Raw genomic sequence first — 25,966 nt, 5'->3', positions numbered from 1 at the left:
TAACTCACCAGATTCAAGTTTCCAGTAGAAAAGATTAAAAAGCTTCTTACCAATCCCTCCTCCACCATGAGGGGGCGCTCCATATCGGAATGAGTCGATGTATGACTTTATCTTCTCCAAATCTATAATAATCAGGAAAAAAAACTGAATTGTTACAAAGTAGCACGTTAAACATTTTGATTTTTTTCTCTACAAACACTCTCAATCCTTTTGATGTTCTATTGTAATACCTGCCACTCGTCTGCAGAGGGAGACAAATCCTTTCAAATACATTCTGTGAATGTGTGTAAGCTTGCTTCTTACCGATCTGGTGATGCAGAGCCCGTTCGGTCAGCAGCTGAGGGTCGTGGACTCTCTGAGCCCCAGACAGGATCTCCTCTCCTCTCATGAACATGTCATAAGAGTTGGAGTATTTCTGGTTGGAAGAAAAACCAGGAAAGAATCATATTATCTGTTCATTAGCATCAAATATTTACACTAAGTATATAAGGTCTTATATGGAGATAAGTAAACAACTTTCTGAATGTTAATTAGGGTTAAATGAGTCTTTATACCCCAACCTGCTTCACAGTTTCACTACAAACTATAGTGTTGTTTATGCAGACTTTATATGATGCATCGACTTATCATATTACATAATTATGAAGTGAAATCAAAGTGGATTTTTTTTTCCAACCAAAAACCCCCTGAAAATTTCTGCGTTTGAGTTCATCCACTCTGAGTCAATAACATGTAAAACAACCTTTGACTATAGTTGGAGCATTTCGTCAGTTCTTTCCACAGATTCTCACCTAGAATTAGGTCTGGAGTTTGACTAGGCCACTCTAATGCAGTTTTGGCAGTAAGCTGAGGACTGCTGTAACCTACGCCAAAGTCTAAAATGTTTTCCAGCCTCTAACAGGTCTCCTTCCAGTTCTGCTCTGTATTTATCACCATCAACTTTGATCAGTTTCATTATTCCTGCTAAAGAAAAGCGTCCCAGCGGTGAGTCCAGGGAAATTTGTCTTTTTTCTGCCACATGCAGCGTTTTGCATGAAAGGAAGAACAAAGTTACATTTTGATCCCACATGTCCAGAGCACCTTTGCTCTGTTTCTTTCAACAACTACAATTCATTTACCATTCCAGTACAAAAGGACAAATTGGTGCCAAGTGTGACTAATGGATGTCACATTTCTCAAATTTTCTTTGTATATAGAAGAATTAGCATTTTTTTTTTTTTAGATTTCCTGATATTTTATTGGTTTGTCAGTAACTCCTCAAGAAAATCAGTTAGTGGTTATAAAATAACATATGAAAAGTTTAAGGGTTATTAATACTTTTGCAAGAAACATTTCAATTAAATATTTTTCTAAAAGTAAGAAAATATCAGTCTTTTTTTTTTTCTTTTAATTTATGGAGCTGAAGGGGTTTGCCAGAAAACCTCCCTCTAAAAATGTATTGAAGCAGATTTATTATTACATATTTCTGCTTTCTAGATGGTAAGTGTTTGAGTGTTTTGTGTAGAGGAGAAACTCACAGGGTTGTTTGGATCCGGCATCGTGTAAAAAGGTCTAACAGCCAGTGGGTATTTGTCCAGCACGTAAAAGTCAGTATCATACTGAGGAAAAATAAAAATAAAAACAACGGATATTAATAAGAGCACACAAGTGAAGCAACTAGCTCACTTTTTGAGCACTTTTGTTTTTGGATTTAAATGTGGGAGTGGCCAGCAGCTCCAGTCCTGCAACTTTTGGATGCCTAGCTGCTCCAGCAGGCCAGAATTAAATGACTTCATTAACTCCTCGGCAAGTTTAGCAAATGTCCCATCATTAACTGTTCATTTGATTCAGGTGTGTTGGAGCAGGGATGCACCCAAAAAGGCTGCAGGACGGAGGCATTCAAGGACTGGATTAAACTGTACGAACCTTTTCCTTGACCAGACGGCCCAGCAGCTTCTCATTAGGAGTGCTGCGGAATAACAAAAAACGTTTTATTTACCGTCAGCAAAAACTTTCACACAGCTTTCAAATTCTTTCATTTCCTGCTCAACAAGAAAAAGTTCAGGAGAACTGGTCTTATCACGAGAATTACATAAACACAGAGTTCCTTAAAGCATATCTTGACTTCTGTATTTTCAAATGAAACCATATGACAAAACGTGGCAGAGGGTGTGTGACGTAACCTGACCTCAGGTCATCTTCGTCTCCCATCTCCACCCCGGCCTCGCGCAGCATGGCCAAGGCCTCCGTGTATTCGAGCCGCAGGGTGGGCTCCAGGAATTTAAACGGCTCGCTGGGGAACTGCTTGCTCACCGTCTGAATCTCGGTCTGGAAGCTGATGCAGAAAAACCAGCAGACATTTTTCATTTCACTAGCCACTGATTTTCAAAGGTTTAACATGCAAAATACAACGCAGGAATAAATGAGGTTGTTTTCATCACATTAAGAGAAAACAACATTTTCAGTAGACTTTATAGTTTTAGCACACCTCATGCTTTTCTTTATCATCAAATTGAAACACTGCACATCACTCTGAACACACAGTCTCCATGGTTTAAAGGTATCGGTAGCACGGTGTAGCACCAAGACTTTGCTCTTTATAAGCATTTGTTTGAGTAAAATTAAACATTGTTCTTTTATTCTATGAACTACTGACAACATGTCTCCAAAAGTCCAAGCAAAAATTTTGTATTTGCAGAAAATGAGAAATGGTCAAAATATTTGAGGTGCTTTCAGACCTAAAAAAATGTACGGAAAACAAGTTCATATTCATTTAGCAACAACAATACTAATGTTTTAACTCAGGAAGAGTTCAGCAATTAATATTTGGTGGAATAACCAGGAGGTTTTCAATGGGGTTCAGTGAGGTGAGCTCTTAAGTTTTTCCAGAGCTCTATGTCAGATTCATAGCCGAAAAGGCTTCAGCAATGAGTAGTTCAACATCGTACTGACTAAAAAGAGTTGAATGCAAATGAATAAGTATACAACAACAAGAAAAACATATATATTTTCCTTTTATTTCTCTTTTATACCCTGGTTTGTATTAGTTTTTCCTCATAAAGTCTGTGGTTGTAATGTCACAACATGTGAAAAACTCCAAAGGTTCTTGAAGTTTTTACAAGGGATTGTAAAGAAATGAAAATCCCTCACTATTTCCATAGAAGCAGAAAACATGAATCAGACGCCAACTGTTACATCTTCTAATAAAGAATCTGTTTTAAATTATTTCTAAACAGCATGTGACGGCTGATGTTTCCAGAGAACAACAGTCATGAGTCGTTCTACAGTCGGAGCGAGCGCTCGAAATAAACACACACGTCAAAGGAAAGAGTCTGGAAAGTCATGAGAACAGAAGTAGCAAACTGCACTGAGGAGAGAAAAGAGGAACAGCAGTCATAAGGTAAAACAAACCAACAAAGGCAACTTGAACTGCGTTAGTCGGTATGTAACCCTGATAGAGCCAACTTTTCCTGGACAGATGCTTCAATCTGTAATTCATGAAGTGGGACTTTCTTGTTTATTGTGTTCTCTTTTTACTGCAACACACCAGATTTATATGTGTGATATTTACTCTATCATTTGGCCACCTGCTTCTTGCTGCACTGATTTCCACCACTAGGAGGCAGTAAAGCCACATCATATGGATCAAATTACACTGTGCAACTGGCTTAACATGATATTTTTGATCTGTTTGATTTCCAAATCATCTTGTTTTAGCTTAACAAATAAAACACACAAAAAATAGAAACAATCATTTGCATACATGAATGAAAAATAACTAAACTAATTTTGAAAAGAGGCCAAGAGAAACTGGGTTTTATTTATTATTTATAATTATAATCCAAAGAAACATGAAGTCATGGATTATGAAAAGGTTTTCAAAAACCTGTCCAATCAAGATCACAGTAAGAAATCTGACAGGAATGGCCAGGGGTGCCGGTGCATATGCCCCCGGTCACAATGCCTTTTATTTTGCAAAGTGCACCAGTCCCTCCTGCAGCTACACCTCCAGACTGCATGATGTACCGTCATCCTTCACAGTTCAGAAGACGGTTAAACCAAACCCGTCCAGAATGGTATGATGGCTGGACATTTCCATGGTGTTTATAGGAGCTGTTGAAACTAATGACTGTGGCCCCTTCAGGTATCTGGGACTGCTGATTTTAATTTCCCATTTAGTCACAGATGGCAGAATGTTGAATAAATCTCCATGTCTTCATTTAACCCAAATGTTGTGAATTATTCAGTTTACAAAGCTTTAGTATCGTCTCCTGGCCTTTTATCAAATTGCTTAAAGAGTCCTTAGAGTATATAAACGTTTGAATTTGAACAAAGAAAAAAAAAGTCTCAGTTGTTTTAATGGTATTTAGTAAATAGGATTAATTTTGGTAATCCTCACTGGCCTAAAACAAGAAATGTTTCGCCTGATGTAATATAGAGAGAGATGAAAAATATGTTTTTTATATACATCATACGTGAATGTACCTTTTCATCTGAATGTTTTCTTAATATGTAAAAAAAATATTTTTCTTAGCTTCTTCTGATTTATAAAGTAAAGATACAAGAGAGTCGATTCTCCCTTTGTGAAAACAAATAATGAAATATTTAAGCAAACAGATGTAATATTTATTAACCCAGTTTTCTGTTGTGTTCAGGTTTCTGCTTGGGATATTTATGCTCATACAAAAACATTATGAATAAAAACTAGCATTATGTATAATCTTTGGACATAAATAAAGTTTTCATCACTTCTCAGCACATCTGTTACCTTCTAACGCACGTCTAACTGTGATATCTATCCTGTCTGGCTTCTTACTTGTCTCTCAGGCCCTTGAATATCTGCACCATGGTGTCAGTGATGGAGTCGATCACTTCGTGGTAGTGGTAGTTGAAGGCCATCTCAATATCCAGACCCACAAACTCAGTCAGGTGACGGTGAGTGTTGGAGTCCTCTGCCCTGAAAACTGAACGTCGGACGTTTAACGTCAGGGTCAAAAGAAGTTAAGGAGAAACAGAAACATGTCATTATGTCAAAAATGCAACCTGACTGGATCTTAAGGAAGAAGAGGGTAAAATGAATGTGGATTAAGAGTTATACAATTTTTTTATTTACTTAGGTACAAACTAGTGGATAATAATTAAAGGAAACAAAAGAAAAATTTTTCTTTTTTTTTTGCAAATATAAATTTTAAAAGTGTGATATGCAGTTCCCGAGTAAATAGTTTACAAAACCATCTCTTGCTACAGATACAGCTGTGAGTTGTGTGTGCTACGTCTCTACTGGACTTTAGAGACTGAAATTAAATCGGCTCAAACTAACAAATCAGAAACAGGCATCTCTGGATTATTCAAAAAAAAAAAAAAGAAGAAGAAACCACACAGTATAATGCTGACAACACCATGTTTTATGGTGATGGTGTGCTCAATGTAATCTGCCGTAATAGTTTCCAGTCAAACAAAGATTTTAGCATGTAGGCCAAAATGTCCAGCTGTTGTCTCATCTGACCAGAGCATCTTTTTACATGTTTGATGGTTTAAGGAAAAACTTTACGACTTTCTTTCAACAATGTCCTGTTTTTCCCCCCTTTCTTCCATGAAGGCCGGAATAGTGAAGTGCTCAGCTAATTGTTCTGTTGAGAGATTGTTTTTCAAATCAACTTGAGCTCCTCTGAAGTTCCTCCTTGCTTCTTCTCTGGTTAATTGTCTGCATAATATCTTGCAAACAGGCCTTTCTTTAACTTTTTTACAACTTGATATCAGATGTCCTGAGGATCGTGTTCCTTGGTCCTTATGATGCTGTTTGTTCACTAATGTTCACAAATAAAACAACTTGCATAACTGAGTGAAACAGTTTAAAGAGAATAAAGACTTTTACAAGGTGCTGCATCGTGACAGTGGAGATAAAACTTCAACAAGCTCATTTCCTCCCCATACTGGAGTTGGACCTTTTTTCAACTTGCTTCTTTTCCAAAGCGCACCATAGATGTAGGGACTAAAGCTTCTGACCATTTAGATATGTGAGCACATTTGAGCTCACTTCTTCATACCGAATCAATCCTGAGCCTGCACGACTGTAACTACGGCAACAGCAGCGAGCACAACGGTGCCTGAGAAGCAGTAATGATCTGGAGCCCTTTGATTCCTCAGGTGCAGCCGCAGAGGAACTGCGAAAAACACAATCCACCGAGTGGTGCTCTCTTCCTTCAGAAATGTATTTTATCTCTGCTCAGCAACACTAAGTACACATCAAACAAAGCGTTTTAGATAAGACCGTCTTTGTATAAAACCAGCTACGCATTCAACAAAGCGATGAAAGTGTTTGCTCACCTAATCAGATGGTGGCAGTATTTGCTCAGCTACAAAGCTCCAGGTTCTCCCAAGTCTGTGTAAAAAGTCCCTTTATGCCACTAACGGACCAACTACAAGCTCTGTCCACAGTTTAAAGTCTGCTAAACTTTAACAATCTTAAACACAAATGGAGCCGTTTTAAATGTGTCATCTCAGTTAATAGGGTCCACTGCTTTCATTACACTCCTGCTGCTCATTTTCCTATTATGCCTGTGAGGACTCTGCCAGCTCATGAGGTGTCAGACGGGAGGCGCCCCTTTTACCTGGGCCGACGCAGAAGACCTTGTCAAAGTCAGCACAGATGCACATCTGCTTGTAGAGCTGAGGGGACTGGGCCAGGTAGGCGCTGGATTTGAAGTAAGACACCGTGAAGACGTTCGCTCCACCTTCGCTGGCAGCTAGGAAAGGGCAAAGACAATTTTCAGGAGTGATGGAGGGATTTTTTTTTTTTTTTCCCGGCTCAACCTGCAAAAAAAGATTACCGTGACCTGCAAAGGCTGAGAGTGCTTTTCAAAACTTTACCCAATCTTCCGAGGTATGGCACTCTACAAAACTCTTGAGCATTTTCTTTATATTTTACCTAAAAGGAGCAAAGAAATGCCCGGTAATGTTTTAAAATTTTCCTTGGAAACTATTTTTCCAAGTAGTCTGAAGGCAATTCAAAGTTCCTTGACTTTTTTTTTTAATCCCGTCTGACAAATTTTAGACCTTTTTGTGCTTTTTGAGCCCCTTACTCACTGAAAAATGAACCAGGCATAAAAGGGTTTCTAAACTCAAGGGACAAACCACTGTTGTGCCAACAAATGTCTAAAAAAAGTCAAATTGGACCTGACAAATTAGCCCAAAATTAGCCGAGATTCCAGCAGAACCCAAAAGGACGGTGAGCATGGCAACAATTTCTATTTATCCATTTGCTGCTGGAATAATTGCAAGACTTCAATCAAATCAAATTAGGGAGTGATGAGTTCCAACTAGGAAGGTCTCAAAGCAATTAACTACTACTTTATAATCTGGACTGGAAAATATCCGGTCTTCCAAATCAGAAGATGAATGATGATTGCTTGAAATGTCTCTACTACCAGATCCATAGTGTGTGGAGTACTTTATTACTTACTTTTTACTTACTCATGGTAGGAATTCAGAAGTACAGAAAAAAAATAATTAAAGAGCCGATTTGAGTTTATAGCTGGACCTGCTGATGTTTATGCTGGTGGGATTTTCTAAAGAAACAAAATAAAGAAAGCAAACATGAAATGTAGCTACTTCAACTACCTGATGGAGAATAACCTTCCTGCAGCTGTCAAACAGTGACTCTCTGAACGGTGAACTCAAGGTTTTCGATTCTCAATATCAGACTGGGGGAAGGTTTGGAAGAAGAACAATACTTAGATAAACTCCAAGAACTTCCCTTTTGGTCGATCAGATCAGATCACCTTCAACTGCAGAGTCTCCTCCCTGTGGAAATCAAGTTTGGACCTCAGCAGGTCCGACCTCTGACCTTTCTAAGGCTGTGAGTGGAGGAATACTCTCCGTTCGGCTTGTGACCTCTCTCCTGGCTCTGACCTCAGAACGTCTCAGTGGTTTCCTTCGCTTCTGAACCGAAATGTAAACTCACAATCAAATCTGAAATGTTTTTAGATAAACCAACTTCTGGTCTACAGCAGGTGAATGAAGACACTTGCAGAAACCTTTAGAGAATAAGATGGCAAACAAAAACAACAATTTTTACCATGTGGATCAGAACTGAGAAATTCAACTGGTTCTGACTGCTGTTCCCACAACTCCCATTGTGGTATGTGGAGGTGTGTGTGTGTGTGTGCGTGTGTGTGCGTGTGTGTGTGTGTGTGTGTGTGTGTGTGTGTGTGAGAGAGGCTAAACATAACATAGAATTTGTTGAAACCTTGTTTACATTTTAGAGATGGTTTCATACCCAAACACTGAAGGTCTCAGACACACACTGAACTATATCTATCTCAGCAGAAAAACAAAAACCGACTGACTGGGGGTGGGAACAAATGAACAAGATAAAATAAAAATAATCGGCCACCTGCTGCTCCAAATCATCATAAACCACAAATGGATCATGCAAAACGAGACTTAAAATTTTCATACCATTTTCCTGTTTTTATTTCTGGAAAAACTGTCACCCTTCTATTATTTTCAAATTAATATTCTAGCAAACACAAAACGACCCTTTTGCAGATCTGCTCATGTTTCATGGAGAGCCATTTTGCCAATTTAAAGTAAGTTTCTACATTTGAGCTGTAACTTAAATTTAAGGACCAACGGTGGGTGGGACCTGGACTGCCTTTAGTTCACCTTAGGAGGAACTTTGAATAAGATCTTCTGGAAGTAAAGGGCAGATTAAAGATTATTTCTTTAAGCACTTTGATCTTTGCTCAAATAGAAACGCGTATAAGACAAATGAGGGTGGAGTCATTTGATCTGAAGGTGAACCACAAACCTGCTACGGCGGTTAATTGTGCTCAGACTCAACTTTGCTCTTATTCCAAGAATAAAAACTGTTAAATTGATTATTGATTATACTTTGATGAACAATAGACATGCAGCTAATTTTTACCTCAGAGGTTTATAAAAATCAACAACAGTGTTTGGATCCTGGTAGGAATGAAGCCGCCGCTGCCAGTCTTGACCAGGATTCTCTTGCAAAATAGCTTTTAACCTCAATGGGATTTTCCTAATAACAAAGCCTTATAATAATACTGATAATAAAAAGAAAGTTTGTAACATCTTTTGTATTACACACAGCCTATGTAATATCTGCACTGCAAAATCTATCGAATGTGAATGGATATATTTGAAAGGTTAGAAATAACTGGACAGAAATATTGATCATTAGCTGCTCTCATGTTTAAATATTGGAAAAAAAACTTAAATTTTCCGACATGGGTTTGGTTGAGTTCAACCAAAACACGTAATATTTCAGCTCAAATAACAGGATTCCCAAAGTCTTGTTAGATGAAGCCTTTGTATTTAACAGGCATTAATTTTGTAAGGCAAAGATTTAAAAAAATGAAAAAACTCAGCTAAAATAGAGTTAATATAAGTTGTCACAATGAAGTACAAACTTATTTTTAACCTTCAAAAAAAAACTGCGGCGTGTTTTTGTTCAAAAACAAGTTTGAGGATTACATAACGACCAGCCATGCAAAACACATCTGCAGCTTTCTGTTCGACACAAACGTCATCAAGGAGGGCTCTATCTGATGTTCCAGTGAAAATATATAATAGGGCGTGGGCAGGGGGGTTCTCACACAGCACAAGCTGTACGCTGTGCGTGTGATGGGTGTAGCCTGGCAGGAAGATGCGGTTTTGCAGAAAGCACATCATGTTGTTTGGCAGGTGCCGCCAAAAGGAAAAAACGCGGCAGTTTTAAAATGAGGCGAAGACGCAACGATTGGCTGCCACACAGTAGGAAGTGAGAGCAAAGCTGTTCATGTCAAATGTGAGAATCACGTGCGAGTCCAGGGATAGCACAAAGACACGGCCCTTTTATGCAACATGTTTTGGAGGTTTTTTTTACGGAACCTGCTTTTGCCGCCTCCGTCTCAGGTTTTAGCAGTTTTAGCACGAGATGAATATTTGTACTAAAATGGAGGAGAAAACACCAACAGGAGAAGAAACACGATTCAAAGAGCTCAAGTACATTTGAACTTTGATATGCAGAGTGAGGAATCTTTTTTCTGTTTTTTGTTTTATATTCTCTCCAGCTGGTAACTGCTTCTTCTTCTAATTAAAACCTTGGAGTGTGAAAAAATATGAAAGTGGAGAGGCAAAAGTTTGGTGCTACAAAAACAATCTTCTGAATAGATTTTGACATGTTTCCCGGTCCTGGTCCTCGAGGCACCCTGCCCTGCATGTTTCAGATGTTTCCCTGCTTTTACACATCTGACTCAGATAATTGCAGTTCAATAAAAGTCTGTTAATCGTCCATCAATTGAAATCAGGTGTGTGTGAAGCAAGAGAATTATAACTTGGGGAAACACGGGGAAAATGTCACGTTCCAATGGCAGAGTGTTTCGTTATACTTTTGTACTTTTTTTTTTATCAATACAAAGGAATTATTGACTTATATCAAGTTCCTATATGCTGAAAAGCTACGTGTAAGTTGGTTTTGTTTTTATTTCACATGTACTAAGATATTTGCACTGGAAACTAGACCAGAAATACTAAGATGTTGTGTTTCTGCAGTGTGAATGAATAATGTGTTCAACATGACAAGCACTGGTTGGTTTGGCCTGCAGTTTTTTTTATGCTTTTGGCTTTTTTCTTTTCTTTTTTCCAAAGTAGTTTATCTCTTGCTACAGTTGAAAGCAAAGCAGGGCAGATCATTGTTAAAAATTAACCCTCAAAACAAAATTGTGTAACAGTTGAGTGAAAGAGCACACTGAAACGTAAGAGTATACTCCCTAAAGTAAAGGCCCGGTTTGTGGAATGAACAAACAGCTTGTCCATGGGCCACTTTGGCTGCGTATCTAACCATCTTCAGATGATGGATTGAACAGTGTTCAGTGGATTAAACTTCCTTACATCCTGATCCCTGAACTCTGCTGTGTTTTCCTCGGTTTTCACAGCTGTGAGACTATCTTGTTGCTACAGTTTTAATATGTTTGCTTTAAGCAGTTGAACATTTCTACTATTTTTAAAAGTTTGTTTTTGCTCTCTATGGTAGGAAAAGCTGGTGGTGGTGGGGGGGATCAACAATTCAAGGAAAAGCTCAAATACCTCTGAACTCTGAATGACTGACAGAAGAATTGTGTTTTTGTTTCATTTTTTATTATGTTCTGAACCAAAGGTATTAGAGTACTACTACAGTAAAAGTTCCCTTTTCCAAATATAAATTGGTGTTTAACTAAAATAAAGGAGAGAGGCTAATGTTTAAAGTTTAAGATCCCGAGTGGCCTGAAAGTTTTTCATATTCCAAACTGTTTCACATTTCCATGACTGTTTTGGTTTTATGACTAACGCTGGGAGATTCAGCTGAACATAATGTTTGGTTTATGATTTTAAAATGTATACTAGTAGAGGAAGTGTGATTTACAACTGTCACTTCATGACTCACAGGGCACCTGCGGGCAGTGGGATGGAAACGAGGGTGCCTCCACTGAGATATCTTTAAAAACAAAAAAAAGGATCAGTTTCCACAACTGGGGGAAGATAAGAAAACAGTTTTACCAGATATTATTTTGGGGGTCTGGATCTCCACAAAGCCCTTTTTGGTGAGGGTGTCTCTGAAGAGCTGGCAGACTCCTGACTGCAGGCGGAAGATAGCCTGGCTGGTGGTCGTCTTTGGGAGGAAACACACACACACACACACGCACGCATAAAGCATTGAACCACAAGCAGAGCAGCGTTACCACACACAGAGTGATTCATTGGACTCATTACCCAATCGTAACAGATGTGCAAAAAACAAGATTGCCAGTTTTTTTTTTTTTTTTGTATCTTGCACCTCCCGTCTGCACGAAGGTTGAAACATTTATTTGCTGGCAAGGGCGAGACTGAGACCTGCATCAGAGCCCGGCGGGAGCTCCGGGAATGCAAAACCTATCATTATCAATGTAAATGCTGACAGCGAGGTAGGGAAGATTACTGTTAAAAATTAACCCCCAAAACCAAAATGTGTAACAGTTGAGTAAAATAAGCAGACAGAAACGTAAAAGCATACTCCCTAAAATCCTTTGACTCATCTCGGATTACCACAAACCTCTACAGTTTACTGGCCTACAACTACAGTTATTACATATCAAAAGGAGAGAAACTGTTGGCACCGAGCCTCATCTGTACTGACGGCCTAAATTTGAATAGACATCATGACTGCTTTTTGACAAGAAAGGGGAAAGTGATAGCGTGTGAGCACTGGCCAACTTGTAACTCTACATACGATGCTTCAGGGATGTCTGACTGAAATCTGAAGCATCAGTGAGAACAATTGGTAAAAAGAAGAAGTGAAAAAGAAATAAAACGTTCCTGAGAATTTTTATCAACACCTTTGCAAAGTTGCGAAGCAGAAAGCCTCCGACTCATTTTCGCTGTGCGTCATACGTTTGGGCCGAACCTCTTTTAACTTGGGAAAAAAATCAGCGACAAGCCAGTCTGAGTGAGGCCACGCTTAAACCTTCGAAAGTGCTTCCTGTTTACAGCAAGTCTGCAGCGAGAAGGTGCGATGGGGGATATGTAGGTAGCAGTCGGTCTCCTAAACTGGCAGCTCTTCTGATGCTGCGGTTACTTATAAAGAGCACCTGAATATCACTTACAACTCAGAGGCAAACTCTACGGTTTAGAAACCCAGCTGTGGTGATGAGATACCACAGATGGGTTTCAAGGTCCAAAATTTAAATTTCTGGTTAAGTGCGGTTTCAGTCCTACGTTGCAAGACAAGCATAGAATTCATCTGGGAATTGTTTTGCCCCTACTATAGTAAACAGTGACAAACAGACTCCAAAATGGTTAAATACTGTTAATACTGAAATTTGATAGTAATAAAGATGTTTGAAGTTAACCCAAGAACGTAATTCTGCTTTTAATGTCTATGGCGGATGTGAAACACCTTAGAGAAATTATAAAACCAGCTCCAGAGAATTCTGCAATTCTCTGGAGCCTAGTTAAACTATGCTATTGCATAGTTTAGCTATGCAATAACATGCATTGCAAAGTTAAACTTCTGCATTTCATATTGTGACACATTAACAGATAAAAAAGTTTTGCAAAATATATAAGAAGTTTATTTTCTTTGGATAAAATCTCAATATCTTAAAGAAATGCAAAGTTATTAGTGAATCATACAACTATCACATTCATGCTCACTTTGCCAATGATGCATTTGGTGACGCTTGTTGTTTAAAACAGCAGAAAAACGTTTCACTGAGATGTTTCAACTTTTCAATTAAATCATTGATTTGGGGAAAAACTATATATTTATCATTATTTATTTTTTCCAACACTATATCGGGTCCGTTTTTGCTATGTACCATTAACGCATTCACCAATGTCCTCACAAATTTTATGTTTTCTTGAAGACTCTTGTTGAAAGTCACCATGTCCTTGCAACCGTTATATTTAAGCAGAAATTTACCATTTTAGTTTATTTTCAAAACTTGCATGTTGTGATGAGGTGAGAGGCAGTTTTGCTCTGAAATGTTCATAAGTGGAAGTATTACTACAAAAACAAATCTTTCCGCCCATCATCTGATCAACTCAGTTTCATCTACAGAATCATTTTGGAACTTTAAATTGCTTACATTGTTTTCAGTTTTCAACAGAGTTTCTGTTTAAATGATCTCCATTTGTTGCAGTTGAAGCATAAAATCAAATTAATTCAAACAACTTATTATTTGTCACCCAATAGAGGAACTAGAAACAAAAATATACTTTAAAAATGTTAAACCTGTAATGCTGTTTAAAATTAATGGCACATGTAAAAAATGATGATGCAACACTGAAACAGCGTACATATGTTACTCAACAGCTGAAAGAGAGATGCACAAACGCGTCGATAACGTCTGCATTGATAAATGTCTAAACATTTGCTTTTAATTTACGCATCAACCAGAGATTACGTTTTAACCCTAAGCAGCCCAGTTTGCAACAAACTGATGCTGTGTGTATTCTGACACTGACCTGTCAGATTATCCCCTTATGTGCATCAAAGAGCCTTCACCACTCCAGTAAGATTGCTTCTTTATATGGTTTTGAAGATATTCTGACCCAGTTGGCTAATCATTAAAAACATTTTTTTTAATTAAACATGTTCATTTCTTTATAATTGCTCATTTTCTTGATTCTATCATTGACTTTAAGGAAAATGTTGACTTTTCCACCGTTTTCCACTAAAGGGTGTCAATATGTTTTACCTGACTGACTTAAAAACATTCAAGATGCAAGACTTAGTAGATTATATTCTAAAGTAAACTAGATTATATTGTGTATTATCTGTTTTCAAACATCAGTTATATCAGTAAAAAAAAAAAAAGATTTGGTTTTAGAAATGTTAACATATTCTGCTGCTTCCTTAAAAAGCAATGCAGATATGTTGACACCACAGGAAGTAGGATAGGTTCCAACTTAATACGTGCTATTTTGCTGTTTATTGCAGTTTGGTTAATAAAAGGTGTTTCTTTTACACCATCTTGAAATTTTATTTCCCAGTTGTTTGTTGTATGCACTCAGCTGACTCAGAGTTGTATTCCTAAAATTAATGCAGATGACAAAAAGAAAGGTCAAACTTGTCAGTAGTAATCTATAATTAACAATTATTTATCTCCATCTTATCTAAAGCTGGTGCCAATTCAGAGCAAAGTGCAACTTTAACAAGTTTTAAAACTCTAACCAGGATTAAAAGGTGATGTTCTTGGCCTAGAACTGCAGGTTGTACACAGCAGCTAAAACTCTGCTTGGACTTTGGAAAAAATTTTAATTGGTAAAACAATAACACATTTTTATCACATGATGCCAACATGACATCCCATATGAGCTCTGCAAACCTGTGCTTCTTTTTTATTATCATTTAAAATCTGTTGATACACATTCTGGGGGCGGGGGGTCATAGTTGTTTTTTTTAATGTAAATTAGGACGTAAAACTTTCAAACTCTTAAATGTTTCCTTGACTAAAGGAACCTTAGATTAGTTTTTAGCCGCTTGGCATCTTCCGCTATAAATCTCCACCCTGAGCTTTCATGGTAATATTGAAAGTTGTACCTCCTTACCCGGGGTTCTTGTTCTGAGTTTAATTTCTAACCCAGTGATCCGTTTTCACACTGGTGCAGTGAAAACATAAGTGGGTGAAAAAGCCTGAGAAATGAACTCTGGTTCCTCAAGAAAGTTTCTATAAAGGAAATGAGCCTAAATTAAATTTTGAACTGCACTGTTTCAGTCAAAAAAAAAAAAAGTTAATTTCTGCAGCTATTTGACTCCAAATAACTGAACAGACTGCAAGTCCAAGCTTTATTGCACAAATTAAATTAACACAACTGAACTTTCTCTGCTTTTCATCGCACAAAGCACCTGATGTTAAAGCATCACATGAGAGAAGTTTCGTAGAAACTCAACTATTCTTAGAGGAGCTTTATTGGTCCCTCATTGAGTGTTTGTCTCGCAGAGTGGGAACCGCTTTATAGCTTCACCGGGCCTTTAAGTGTACAAGTGATGACAGACCCTCGTCTGTGAGCTTCAAGTGTTACAGAAACAGGTGTTGTTGTGATCCTTTAGAGCGCCGTGTCTCTGTGCTGTGGTGTTGCTGCCTTCCTGCCAGCCGTATCATCCATACATATCAAAACAATGTAAGACTCGGCGGCTGAGTGCCTTCTGCTGCTCGTATAGATTTAGCGCCTCTCCCACACAACGCATGCTAAATCACAGATGAACGTTTTCTCTTCTAAGGTGCAGCGGTTTGCTCAGTCGTTTTGAAGTTATTAGGTAGTTTGCTTTCTGTTTGATCTCAAGTGCCGCGCTTCAACGCTATGTAAAGTCAAGGGCCTGTAAAGTCTGAATGAAGACGTTTCTAAATTTAGACGACGGAGCGTAAAAGATAAGTTTTGAATGGCGTTGCTTGAATTTTTCACTGAAAATGACACGGCATCCCGCATGCTTGTAGGAATGTAAACAGATTTTCTTTTCCTTCACCGAGAGTCACTTCTAGGATAAGATCCACCGACTGATAGTTTTGACACATTTCTGTTGTCTCTTACCCTCAGATCAATCACCCGGTTGTCCAGTCTGGTATCCTGGTTAACAGTGGCTCTTCCTTCCTGAGGGGAAAAAACATTTTAACATCAAAACCAAACATTCGACTTATGAAATATTCAACAGAGCTGATCTGCTCTGCTGCTGTTCTTTACACAGGGGTGTTTGCATTCAGTGATGTGTAACTATTTTACAGGGTTTTTAAAGCTCACAAGGGATGAAACATAAGGAGTGTTGCATATCTGGATATGTTAGGACGTAAAATCATAATTCTCAGCAAATTAGAAAAGTTACTCCATTCCACCAATTCAGTTAAACTCAAATATTCATTATACAGAGCATGATGTGCTTCATATAAAGCTCAAAATTAACTTTTTTTCTGAAAACATAAACATTACATATTATGCAATAAAAATAAAGCAGTTGTCACCAAAATGGAAAACACTGCCAACTTGAAAGTTACCCAGTAAAACGGTCATTAACGTCCTAAACAAGGAGGATACGGTGGCAAAAGTGTTTGCTAAGAAGCTTGCTGGTAACCGGCTATCAAAGGAATGTTTAGTGGAAGAAAAAAGTGTGATAGAAAAAACTGAAGCAGGTTTTCATGAGCATTATGCCATAAGCATCCAAATAAGAAGAATTATTTAACTTTGATGATATTCTAATTTGTCGAGAGACAAACTGGCAACTGCAACAACAGAGACGTGTTGAGTTGTTTCTACGAATACATTCGAGTGAAAAAAGTAAATGAAAATCTGTCTAATTTTGTTTATATATTTGCATGCAAACATTCTTTATCTATTTCAACATTAAAAGAAAATACATCTTGTAAGTTTCTTTAAAAATTAAATGCAAAATCAAGTGAGAAATAAATTAGGGAAATCCAAAAATGTATTCCTACATAACATAGAAATATTCTTTTATTGTCCCAGTGTGTGATTTTAGCCATTTTAATTTTCCCACTAAGGTGACACAACTTAGTATGCTGAAGATGATTTGCGTCGTTTAAATGTCAGACTGAGAGCTGTCAGAAAACTTAAAAAAAAAATAAGATTGCAGCAGCTAATAAGGTCTCATGAGGATTTAATAAGGCCTAAAAAATTTAAATCATCCTCTGTGATGTACAAAAAACATAAAAAAGATGTGAATATAAAGTAATGATTGCAGCTAAGGGAGCTAACACTAGCTATTAGGTGACCCGGTGACCAACGTTTTTCCATTAGACAGAAAACAGATTTTTAATATCTTCTGTTTAAATAGGAAAACACTAATGTGCAAATAAATTGCTTTCCCTGAGATAAATAAAATGTGACATCAATATATGAACAACTCTAAATAAACTGAGCACTGACATATCCTAACATTTTCACATGACTGTGAGACTGTAGGCTCCAAGCGCTAAATGGGAAACAAGGTCAGATGCAGATTGAACAACGAAAATGTTCAGCTGCAGCAAAACATCTGCTGTTCAAGACAATAGGGAACCAATTCAGAAAAGGGAGAAATATAAAGAAAAACAAATGAAAAAGTAAACGTTTCATCACAGGAGGAACTAATGCTTCCAGGGTCACGCCGAGCTTCCTCAGAATGTCCTCTGGGGCGCGAGTTAACAGCCATGTTGCCACATCCTGCCCCAGACAGCCTCATACAGTGGGGGAAAAGCGTTCGGTAGGCAGAGCCGATCTGGCCTCCGTCTCTGGGGACGACAGGTGCTGCTACAAATGTGTGACTGACATGTTGAATCCCAACAGAAAACACCTGAGATCCTGCTGCAGATGTGAAATGTAGCTGGTGGATACAAACAGGTGTGTTCACTGCAACAAGGCACGACCCGCGTACATACAAGGACAAATTCGTTGACACCCCTGTTTGAAATGTGCCAAAAAGTCTTTAAAAATTTCACCCTTCACTCCAGTTTCATGCTGCAAAATACTACAATTGGTTTCACCAAAGACATCAAAAATACCATTTATGAAACCCGAAACCATCCCTTCACAATAAACCCTTGTTTCTTATTTTATTTTTTTTTAAGTTGGCCAGAGTTTAAAAACAAGGAACTTCTAATTATACAGTGATGTTTTTCCGTTGCCCTCGGGTAGAAATATGCCGCGACAGATGCCCGTTTCTCTTTAAAATGTCATACAACTTCCTCTGATATGTGCTGGACTGAATAAGTCTAGAAAACAGCTACAAGAAAACAGCTGCTTTCCGAGTCCTGAAGACAGAGTTACAGTCAGAGAGACAAATAAAGTTCAAAACACCTGCAACTGGGACCAAAAATGGCTGTCAAAGCTTCTACAACAATCAGACGCTTTTTATGCTCCATCTGTCCTAAAATAATAGATATTAACTGGAGTTTGTTAAACTCCACTTTAAGTAGAGTTTAAGTAGAATGTAGTGTTTTTGTTGGATAAAAAAGTAAATGAGCTTGTAGGCCAAAAAAAAAAACAAAAAACTGAAGGTAGGTTTTAAGTAACACTGTTAATGTTAGTGTGCAACAACGAACACTGTTGGATACAGTGAAATATATGCAACCATGATGTGCATGGTGTCATAAACTTCAAGTCAACACCGAAATATAAAGAGAAGAATAAACATTCAGAATTACAGCCTATGGAAAATCTGTGGGATGGGCTGAAAACAGAGATCATAAGACTATGCTTGTATGCTTTAACCATGTGAAATCCTATCACCAGAGAAAAGCTGAAGCCTTTCATAAATCATGTCAGAACAGCTAATATTGAACCAAAAGTTAAATTGGTGCTTTAGTTCTGCACAACAGCAATATTTAACTTTCTAACACAACTTGAATTCCCCCCCCCGCCACATTTGTCACAATGCAATGACATCATCATTCCTCAAAGTTTTCTCAAATAAAAATCTGAAAGGTTTGTATTCCAACCCCTCCTATATAAAACCCCTTTTTGAAGCAATTGCAGTTCTTTTGACGTACACCTCCACCAGCTTAGAGTCTAAGGTTACAGATCTTTTTGTCCATTCTTGTTTGAGGAACCTCACCTCCTCCCCATCTCCGTCCGGCCTGACTGCGTCCTCCAGCTGCAGGGGGAGACGAGGCTCTGCCTGGCTGATGACAAAAATCTGAGAGAAAAAAAAAAAACAAGCAAAAGAAAACAAAGCTTAGCACAATAAAATGTCTAAAACAAAGCTGCAATCTTTACATAAGGGCTTAAGAAAATGGAAAGTACCTGACCTCCATACTTCTACGTCAAAGTGAAAGCGGATAAAAAGTGACACCCCCCTCTGTTTATGTGAAAAGCTGACTCCAGCTGACAAACGTGAGTGCTTATTGTGATCGGTTTGGTTATTGCTTCAAGTGTAGAGCCTGAACACCTTGTCTCGTAGCTTTGAAATGTTATTTCTCCACATCTGCTAGGACGAGGGTTACCTGGTCAATGATCCCAATGAGTTTTAACACAGAGGTAAACACTGCTTTGCCTACTCTAAGAGCAGCTGTGTGCTTCCTGTGAGGGAAGCTGTGTACCTGCCTGAGCAAAATGAACTATAAAGGCCTAAAAGTCTGGATGCTTTTATGCTGCCAGGCAGGAAAGAAATACAACTTTGTGTGTTTATTTGGATGTGAAACGGAATAAAGGTGCACGAGAAGGCCGTGCAGGTGAGCTAACCCTCTCGATGTGGAGCTCCACGTCCTGCTGTGAACAGCTCTCGATCTTCTGCTCCACTTTCCTCACCATGGCCTCCACATCCACGATGCTCTCCTTTGTGATGCTGCAGAGTGAAAGCAACAAACTGCACTTAGAAAACAAACTTCTACGCCTGCGTCGAAGCCACATTTCTGTTAAACTCTGACCTCAACCCGCAGACATGAAGGAAGGCAAGCGTGTGGGACATGGGTGAGTGATTTCTGACTTGATTGTGTCATTTTCTTCTTCTTTTTTTTTTTTTTTTTCAATCATGCTGGAACTACAACTGTTGAACTGACATTTACGGAATAGTGAAGAGGTATTTCAGATGCCACGCGCACTTGTGGCTTTCATATCAAAACCACCTTCCTCTATTTCCCCCCCTGCTTTAATCAGCAGGCTGCAACGGCATGCACAATTTCCCTACAAGCTCATGTAGAATAAAATACAGATGGCTCAGGTAGTTTGATAAAAATATTTTATCAAATTTAGACAATTTGTAATGAATCACAATAAATTAAAACATTTTTTAGTTTATTTTGGGTCATTTCTGTTAATTTCAGGGGTTAAGTTAACAGAATATTTTCTGTATTTGAACATAAAATTACAGAAAACTCTCAAGGACTGCAGCAGAGAGAGATACACAAACAACAGGGATAACTGCAGAATGACATTATTGTAAACCAAAGTCCATTTGATAGATTTACAAGGTGTGGACTGCAGCAGTAGTGAGTGCTTCAAGAATCACTACATGCAGACACAATTGTGTAAAGTCAATCCTGAATTGGTGACATCTGAACTAAGCATCTTACCTGGGCTAAGGAGTGAAAGCAATGGATTATTGCTGAAATTTGGTATTGCATTTGAAAATCAAGATCCAAAACTCTAAAAGAAGAGAGGATGGGCAAGGATTTTAAGATCCGGTGTGATGTTTCTACAGATTTGGGGAGCCTGGTAACCAGCCATCAAACTAGTGTGACCTAAACTTCACAGGGTTTCTGTCAGGAAGGCGAGAGAGAGCTGAACCAAAAATGCAAACAAGCTTAAAGCAACTTGAGCATTTTGCCGTACTGATGCGGCATTCAATAAAAAAGGAGTACTAAGAAATATTCAGTGCATCTACTCTACAGTACAGGACATGCTTATAAATAAGGGTATATTTCTGGCTGTAATCCTCTCTAATTGGTATTCAGTACTATAATTTTCTGAGAAATAAATTTGGTATTTTATTTATCTGAGAAAAAAATAAGCAAAAATAAACATTTGAAATATCTGTTATCAGTGATTCAACTGTGTAATGAACCTGTAATATAAGAAGCTACTTTTCCAGATAGACTAATGGAAATACATTAACCTTATGACTTTCCGATTTATTGACAAGCACATCCATCTACTCAATACTGATCATCTCCAAACAACAACTTTACCCTATGAAAGATTAACAGCACACATTATGCAAAAGCACAGATTTAAAGAGCAAAAGTAGAAATCAAACAACAGGTATGGAGAGTTTGTCAGATTCTCAGAAGCTGAAAGGAAGACACTCAACAGTAACACCCAACGTAAGCAAGAGGATGTTTTCCGTCTTCAGAATCATGCAGAAGTCGTCTAACTTCCTGCAACAACAGCTACCTGAGAAAGAACTGAACATCACTGAGAAGATTATATGTTGTTTTTATTAATCTAATTCATCTTTAACCTTCTGATAATCAAATACTTCGGTACTTAAACCACTAACGGCTTAAAAATTCAAAGTTTTAATTTTCAAATAAAAAAATTCAGAGTTTAATAGTTTTAAGTGTGTATAATAAAAAAAATACCCAAAAGCATCAGGGTGAGGCACTGCATCATATTTCAGTATGTAGGAAGTACACAGCTATTCAACAAAATCATTTGGGTTTTGTTCCCATTGTGATCATTTTCCTGTCCTACTTTAAATTTAAAGTACATTTGTAGGAGGGCCATTTTTTTATTTTTACTTGATCTTTGTTGGTTTCAAAACCAACCTCTGGCCCCTACATTCAAGCTGGTGGAAACTCAGTGTACCGTGTTAGAAAAGCGAAACACCCCCCTGCTTGCCAAACAGCGCCGGGCCAGATGGGAGACCTGCTGTAATCCGTCACTCCTCCTCATTAAAAAGCAGTAATGAGGGACTGAACGCCGGGGCACTGCTGTCCCTTCAGCCCCGCGACAGCTGCCGCCATAGTCCTTCCCATCCAGGAGGAGATCAGCAAAATAAATAAATCCCCTACATTAATGACCGTCTAAGCTCGCCCCCAAAGACTCTGAGGATACGCGACACGCAACTGACATCACCGCATGGAAATGAGACAGAAGAGAAGGGAGACGGACTTGAGTAAATGACCCAAGGAAAAGCAAGATGGTGCCGTTCTTCAACCTGACGAAAACTGACCACGACGTGGGTTCGGTAAATGCTCGTTGTCTCCAGCCACTTTTATTGGTCTGAGGAAAATACATTTGATTCGGCTAATCCAAGTCTGAAGCCGTGGTTTAAAACTGAGGGGGGAAAGTGGTCTGCTCCATCGAAGGTCACGCTCCGGCCTCGACTACAGATCAATTATCTTGGAGTCTTGTTCTGATTAACTGGAGCTTGTCTGTAGAAACGTGAGCGCTGATCTGTTATATTATGGTTTTTAAAAAAAGGATTAAAAGTGAAGCTCGTGATTACCCGCTCTGTTGGCTCCACAAGACGTTTACATGTGGTCATGAGATACTGAGTACTGCTATAATAACCACATAGCTTGTATATAAATGTGACCCATCTGCAGGGAGGCTGGGCTCACCCTAAGAGCTGAGATGTTTTCACACCTGATAGTCTGGTACACCGTGTTTGATTGAGGACTAAAGCTGTCATATTTGCTGTATTTTGGGCTGGTGTGGTTTGTTTTCACGCTGCACTGTATCCAACAAACCAAACCCTTTGAAAAATCTGTTTCACCCCCTCACCTGTGGTGGCAATGCACCAAGAATCTGAAGAAAACAACATGAAAACCTCTGAAGACGACATGAACGCACAAAACGCATTCTTCACAAAATGTAAACAAAAATGGGCTGGCGGCTGTAGGATTTCTACTTTGTCCTTGGTTAAAGACCATGACCCATTTCTCTTGCTAGCATTAGACGCTTGTGTTTGTTTTGGTTGCATTTGCCCCAAATGCCCTCCTCTAGAGTCTACTTTCTGCTTTTGGAGAGGTCTCTGGCGCTGAACGCATTAGCGATCTCCAAGCAGACCAGAGTTCACTTCAACCAAACAGACTTAGGATTTTAGGCAGACCAGTTTGCTTTTTGGGACCAAATCAGAGTTGGATTGCCATTCACACCTCCCCAAACCATCCTGACCTTTTGTGCAAACAAACTACTAATAAATGTTTCCACTCGGTAGAAAACATTTGTTTAGAAATCCAAGGTGCCAACAAAAGCGACATATCAGTGGAGTAATTTGCACAGGACTGCTGCTTTAACTATCTAATAAAGAATTAGGAGGTCTATTCTATAGAAAGAAAACTAAAATGGGTTGAATTGGGGACTTCACCCTCAGCTCCGCATCGCTGGCAGTAGAGTAAACGTTGAAGAGCTTCTGGAGCTCTTAATTAAACTGTGTGAGAAGAGGATGTCCTGGACATGGGATAAATGAAAGGCGACTTCCCACTACGATGCCACCTTTAGCCTCGGTATGATTATGAGAGGATTTCCTTTTAATCTGGGTTCCCACTCAGCTTGTCAATCATCAAACCGCAGCATGTGAAATAAGATGAGGAGGGCTGAAACCCACCGGTTGCGTTCTGAGAAGCGGTAAAGTTTAGTAAAAACATGTTGCTTTGACAACCGTGTCGTCACTTTCACTTGCTCCGTTGCTAGGTAACAAGTTTTGCAACACAAACAACTGTCATACCACAAACATTGCAGAACTAGATTGAGGAACCGTGAGACGTAAGAGCTGCAGATACACCAACACCTAAATAAATGCTTGGGGAAAGGCGCTTTGCATAAGCTTCGATGAGAAGAGTAATGTTTTAACTTTATAATACTGACCTCTAGTAGGATAAAGCAAATTTAATTTATCTTGGATATCTTTAAACCAACCCTTACTATCAAGATCTTTCTGAACAGTAATATGTTGTTTGCTATCTACTTGATCTTTTCTCACACGTAATGTGTTTTTTTCCAGTAAAAAATGAACAGAAGGGCAAATGTTAGGCAAAGTTTTCTAAGCCCAAGATCTTTTTCCCATGAAGATCGTTTTATGATTGAAGATGAAATGCTTTTACAGACAGAAGAGAGACAATTATTCAGGACTCTGAAGATGTTTTTTTTTTCTTCTATCGAGTCTCTTCAGAGATGGGTTTCTGTGATTTAACACGACAACAAAGAGCAAACCAAGTTCATGGCCGTGAGAACCATCAGTTATTTTGCAGAGTCACTAATCCCACATCATGGTAAAGTGTAGCCCAAAGGTCATCTAAAGAGGAACTGGAACAAACATCAGGAGTTTCAGCCACATCCTGAAGCTGACGTCAGCACTCCAGTCTGAGCATCAGTAGGTTCACAACCATCGTTACAGTGAGAGTCTCTAAACAGCAGAACAAACTGTGGAGGATCCATATCTCAGATGTAAAGTATGCGTAGAAGGACTGCTAAATTAAAAATAAATAAATAAATAAAATCAAGAAATGTGTCATTTATTAACTAAAAATGCTGAATTTCTTTTTGAGTTGCTGCCTAACAACAAATTTCTGTCAAATACTGGTTTTGTTTTACATATAATCCATATATCTGGACTACTTAATACAAAGGAACACAATATTCAGTTGTGGCCACCTTGTGTCATGTAGATTTTTCTTTTTTTTTTTTTTTTATGGATGATGTTTCTTGGTAAAGCAGATAAAAATAAACACTATTCAAAAAACGGTTCAGATCCTAAACATAAAATCAGATGTCTGCTGGAAGACTTATGTGTTAGCTACACAGTGAGTCCAGGCATATATGCAAATTAATTTAAAAAAATGTAAAAGAAAATGTAATTTTGGCATGAATTCAATTTGAAAAAATAAAAAATAATCCCAAAGGGAAATTAAATGTTGATGCAGCTCATAATTTTCCTCAGAGTTGTTGTAGATGCTGATGGCCGTGTGCAGGAAGAATCTTCTACAGAGGTCTGTATTACAACGTGGGTCTAAAAAAAGCTTCTGATTGAAGCCAGTCGGCTGTTGCACAACAGTCTCAAGAGGAGAATGCTCAGAATACATTATTTCATTTAACACTAAATAATTCTATGAATCTAATTGTGGGTTTTAGCAAAGCTTTAAGTTAGCCTGTGCATACTGATGCAGTCAGGCATTTGTGCTTTTTAATGTTTTATTTTCATTCGACTAATTGTCAGAATAATTGATTACTAAAATAATTGCTAGCTGCGGTCTTACTTGTTTTTCCACTGAAGTTATAAGTTTCTCAACTGTTAAGCCAAGCCTTTATTTCCTTTTGGTAAATGTATAAAGCAATAGTGTGGTAATATCATTGCACACATTGAGCAAATAGTGAATATTAATGGAAGTGATGATTATGCAGGTTTCCAAAACTCTATAGGACTTTTACTTGATTTTAAGAAAGGCCCCTTAAACAGAAGTTTAAAGTTTCTTTGAAATGTTTGGTATTTATTGATCTTTCACTGCTATTTTAGAAATACCCAGAGAGAAAAAGAGGCCAGGACGGCCAGCTCAGATCACAGTGAAGATGTCAGAACCTGCAGAGCTTATGAGGCAACTGTCTGAAACAGTTACAAAGCTCAACATGTTCAGTAAGCAGGCCTGACTCTGCTCTATCTGAACTGTCTGGCCAACTGCCTTTACTCAGAGTATTTAATTTCTACCTTTTGAACGGCTTCCTGCAAGAATGGCACAGCATACAAACCCAGGGAGGCGCTTTTGAACTGAACTATGGTCGCATCTTAAACGGTGTTTGTTACTGCAATACCTGAATTGCCAAAGCTGAACATCAACCGCCTTTTTCATGTGGTCGATTACAGCCGTGGGTGTCACCGGTGGACTAATTTGGCAACATCCACAGGAAAGCCATTAACATTGCATATAATAATTAAGGTCTCACACACAAAATTCACTAAGTACAGGGCGTAAAAAAAAATGCTTGTTTTGAAATCAGCACATATTTCAGCACATGTGCATGATTTTCATCATGCAGCATAATTCAAGCTCCCATTAAGAGTTATTCTATAATCAAGCTCTTAAGTGAACCTCTA

At 38.4% G+C, this 25,966-nt stretch overlaps 1 protein-coding gene across 1 annotated transcript in view; it reads right to left on the bottom strand.

Annotated features, from left to right (window-relative positions):
- dars1 (aspartyl-tRNA synthetase 1) overlaps positions 1–25,966 on the bottom strand; it is a 40,522-nt gene that overhangs the window by 327 nt on the left and 14,229 nt on the right. Inside the window, exons 7-17 of the mRNA XM_007570357.2 lie at positions 19,675–19,777; positions 19,049–19,129; positions 16,036–16,095; positions 11,524–11,635; positions 6,591–6,725; positions 4,796–4,943; positions 2,168–2,314; positions 1,906–1,948; positions 1,518–1,598; positions 304–415; positions 51–122 (exon numbers count right to left, since the gene is read on the bottom strand). Of these exons, the coding sequence (XP_007570419.1) occupies positions 51–122; positions 304–415; positions 1,518–1,598; positions 1,906–1,948; positions 2,168–2,314; positions 4,796–4,943; positions 6,591–6,725; positions 11,524–11,635; positions 16,036–16,095; positions 19,049–19,129; positions 19,675–19,777 (1,094 nt within the window). The remainder of the gene's footprint in view (positions 1–50; positions 123–303; positions 416–1,517; positions 1,599–1,905; positions 1,949–2,167; positions 2,315–4,795; positions 4,944–6,590; positions 6,726–11,523; positions 11,636–16,035; positions 16,096–19,048; positions 19,130–19,674; positions 19,778–25,966) is intronic.

The sequence above is a fragment of the Poecilia formosa genome, unplaced genomic scaffold, assembly GCF_000485575.1.
Source record: "Poecilia formosa unplaced genomic scaffold, Poecilia_formosa-5.1.2 Scaffold259, whole genome shotgun sequence".
In the NCBI taxonomy this organism is placed as follows: Eukaryota; Metazoa; Chordata; class Actinopteri; order Cyprinodontiformes; family Poeciliidae; genus Poecilia; species Poecilia formosa.
This window is presented reverse-complemented; position numbering and strand designations above follow the sequence as displayed.